This window comes from Triticum dicoccoides, chromosome 6A (assembly GCF_002162155.2).
Source record: "Triticum dicoccoides isolate Atlit2015 ecotype Zavitan chromosome 6A, WEW_v2.0, whole genome shotgun sequence".
NCBI classification, from domain to species: Eukaryota; Viridiplantae; Streptophyta; class Magnoliopsida; order Poales; family Poaceae; genus Triticum; species Triticum dicoccoides.
This window is the reverse complement of record NC_041390.1, coordinates 52,592,100-52,594,691: the sequence shown is the minus strand read 5'-3', so window position 1 is coordinate 52,594,691 and position 2,592 is coordinate 52,592,100. Positions and strand designations below refer to the sequence as shown.

The 2,592-nt window shown below is 47.5% G+C and overlaps 1 protein-coding gene across 1 annotated transcript; it reads left to right on the top strand.

Annotated features, from left to right (window-relative positions):
* Window positions 1–525: 525 nt before the first annotated feature.
* On the top strand, window positions 526–2,493 carry LOC119318818 (putative F-box/FBD/LRR-repeat protein At3g49030). Its single transcript, XM_037593397.1, has 2 exons — window positions 526–1,650; window positions 2,029–2,493. Exons 1-2 carry the CDS (start codon window positions 646–648, stop codon window positions 2,239–2,241), a joined length of 1,218 nt encoding a protein of 405 aa, XP_037449294.1. The 5' UTR covers window positions 526–645; the 3' UTR covers window positions 2,242–2,493.
* The last annotated feature ends 99 nt before the right edge of the window (window positions 2,494–2,592 follow it).

Below are 2,592 nucleotides of genomic sequence, written 5' to 3'. Positions count from 1 at the left end.
ATCAAGTATGTAGACCGATCTTTCTTTTTGAACAACAAATAGAGCTTGCTCAGTTGGTCACACTTCCTTTGACGAAAGGCCAGATTCTGGGTTCGAATCATCAAATCGTTGCTTCCCTTTTGACTTTTTTTTGTTTTCAAAACAGAAGGACCAGGGCCAGTTCGGCCAAATCAGGAGGGATTATGGTAAGGAAGCGAGGTGGGACTATTAGTATATGTAGACCAATTTTTTCTTTTGAACAACAAATAGAGCTTGCTCAGTTGGCCACACTCCGTTTGACGAAAGGTCAGATTCTGGATTCGAATCATCAAATATGTAGACTGATCTTTTCTTTTGAACAACAAATAGAGCTTGCTCGGTTGGCCACATTCCCTTTAACAAAAGGCCAGATTCTGGGATGAAGATAAACTTCTGAGGATTATCATCCTTCAATCCATGAAAATTTGCAAAGAGGCCTATATATCTCACGAGTCTGGGCCCTGGTTCTCAAAAAATGAAAATAAAAACAAACAATTCCAATCCAAATAACCCTAGTCCCCAAATCGAGCTCGCAGCAGCAGCGAGTGGCGACTCCGCCGACCATTTCACTTCCGCCGGCATCCGGCTTCTCCGTCCCATTCCCCACCCCCGGCCACCTGCAACTCCATGGGGACGGCTCAGAGCGTCGGGCGCCGGGATTCCTACGCCGACACCGGAGCAGGCGGCGAGGACCTCATCAGCGCGCTTCCAGACGACGTGCTCGTCCACATCCTCCTCCAGCTCCGCGACGCCGCCGCCGCCGCCCGGACCAGCATCCTCGCCCGACGGTGGCGCGGCCTCTGGGCCCTCCTCCCGCAGCTCACCTTCGCCGACGGCATCGAGCACCACCGCATAGTCTCCGCCCTCGCCGCACACCAAGTGCCGGACCTCCGCGGTCTCCGGGTCGCCACCCGACACGCCTCCGTCGAGTACCTGGCGGTCTGGCTCCCCATCGTCGCACGCCGCCTCACCGGATCCATGCTCCTCAGGGTGGTGTGGCACGACAACGAGGAGGTCGCCGAGCTGGAGCCCGAGCAAAGAGGGGAGATTCTGCTTCCTTGCTTCCAGCGAGCCACCACGGTCATACTCGAGTTCTCGTTCCTTCGCCTCGTCCTGCCGCCTTCCGGCGTATTCGCCCGGCTCAAAGTTCTCGAGCTGGTTGGCATCCACCTATATGGCCAGTGCAGTCTCGGCAACGCTCTCTCCTCCCCGCGGTGCCCATCCTTGCAGATTCTCAGTGTCCAGAATGCTCGTGGTCTGGGCAACTTCACAATTCATTCCAAGTCCCTCCTAGAACTGAAGCTATTGAAACTACCTGACATGCAGCAGCTCATTGTCGGGGCACCGTCACTCCAAATGTTAATCATCATGGGTTGCTTTACCGATGGGCTGAATCCAAGTCAGCCAGTTGCCAACATCTCAGCCCCTCGCCTGGAGTTGCTCTTGTGGACGTGTGATTTTGTTCCGAGCTCTCTCCAGCTTGGGGAGATGGCACATCTTCAATGTCTTGACACTGGAAATTTCTTTGTCTATGGACCGATTTCCTTTGCTCTACAAAATCGCTGTTGCATGAGCATTCTGCAGCACTTTGAGCGTCTCAGTGTCCTCAATCTCTATATTATCTATCCGCCGGTGAGTTCATCCTTATTTGTGTTATGACTTCATTGTTGAATGTTGATAGATAACAAGGCAAGCATCCGTACAGAGTTCAACTTGGGGAATTTGTCATTCCATATGTCTGCCAAGAAAAAACCATACAAAAGTCTTCCTTCAACATTGCTTGGTTAACTCCATTCTCTACCAGTAGTTCATATTAAATATGCTCATTAACGCTACTGCTGAAGCATATTACACTGTCAAGGGGACATGAACCTCTGAAGAGTGGAGAAAAAAACCCGCATTATTTGTATCCTGTGTTTGTTCACACTGTAAAAAAAAATCGATGTTTGTATTTGTTCTGATAAAAATATTATATACAAGCCCTTTTTGTGACTCCCTTTGAACTTACAGGTCATTGGTAATATTGAATACTTGATGGAAGATATGACAAGTCTTCCCGACGTTACAATATTGAACCTGGATGTAACTGCATATGTACATTCATTTGGAGCCAGCGTATTCCATGTTCTTAGGATGTGCCCTCGTTTAAAAGCACTCTGTCTTAAATTTCCTGTGAAACCTAGCCAACTGGAGGTAATGCAATCCTTAATTTTTTTTGTCTGATACTTCATGCTTCAGTTACCAGAAAGTCACATAAAGCAATATGTCAATACATATTTGCATTTCTTACTAAGCATGAATAGGCTTGACCGCTTGAGGTGATAGTTTCTCTGCTCTTGATTTTAGTTCAGTAATGATACACTGTGAAGTTTATCTGTGGCTACAACCATTCTCCCTTAGTGTTTCAGAAATTGGCAATACTACTTTGGTTAAGAAATTGGCGATACTACTGGTCGGTAACTGTGTAATAGGTTTCACTTTAGATGATTGCCGGTTTGTTTGATTTGTTTGGTACTGCTTCTGTTCTTCAGCATATTTAAGATCTTCCTTTTATTTATTTTGGTGTGTGTGTGT

Bases quoted from the DNA above. Each gene is read 5' to 3' on its own strand.
- LOC119318818 (XM_037593397.1), top strand. From the start codon at position 646: ATGGGGACGGCTCAGAGCGTCGGGCGCCGGGATTCCTACGCCGACACC. The intron at 1,651-2,028 runs GTGAGTTCATCC...TTGAACTTACAG, and splicing joins TCTATATTATCTATCCGCCG to GTCATTGGTAATATTGAATA.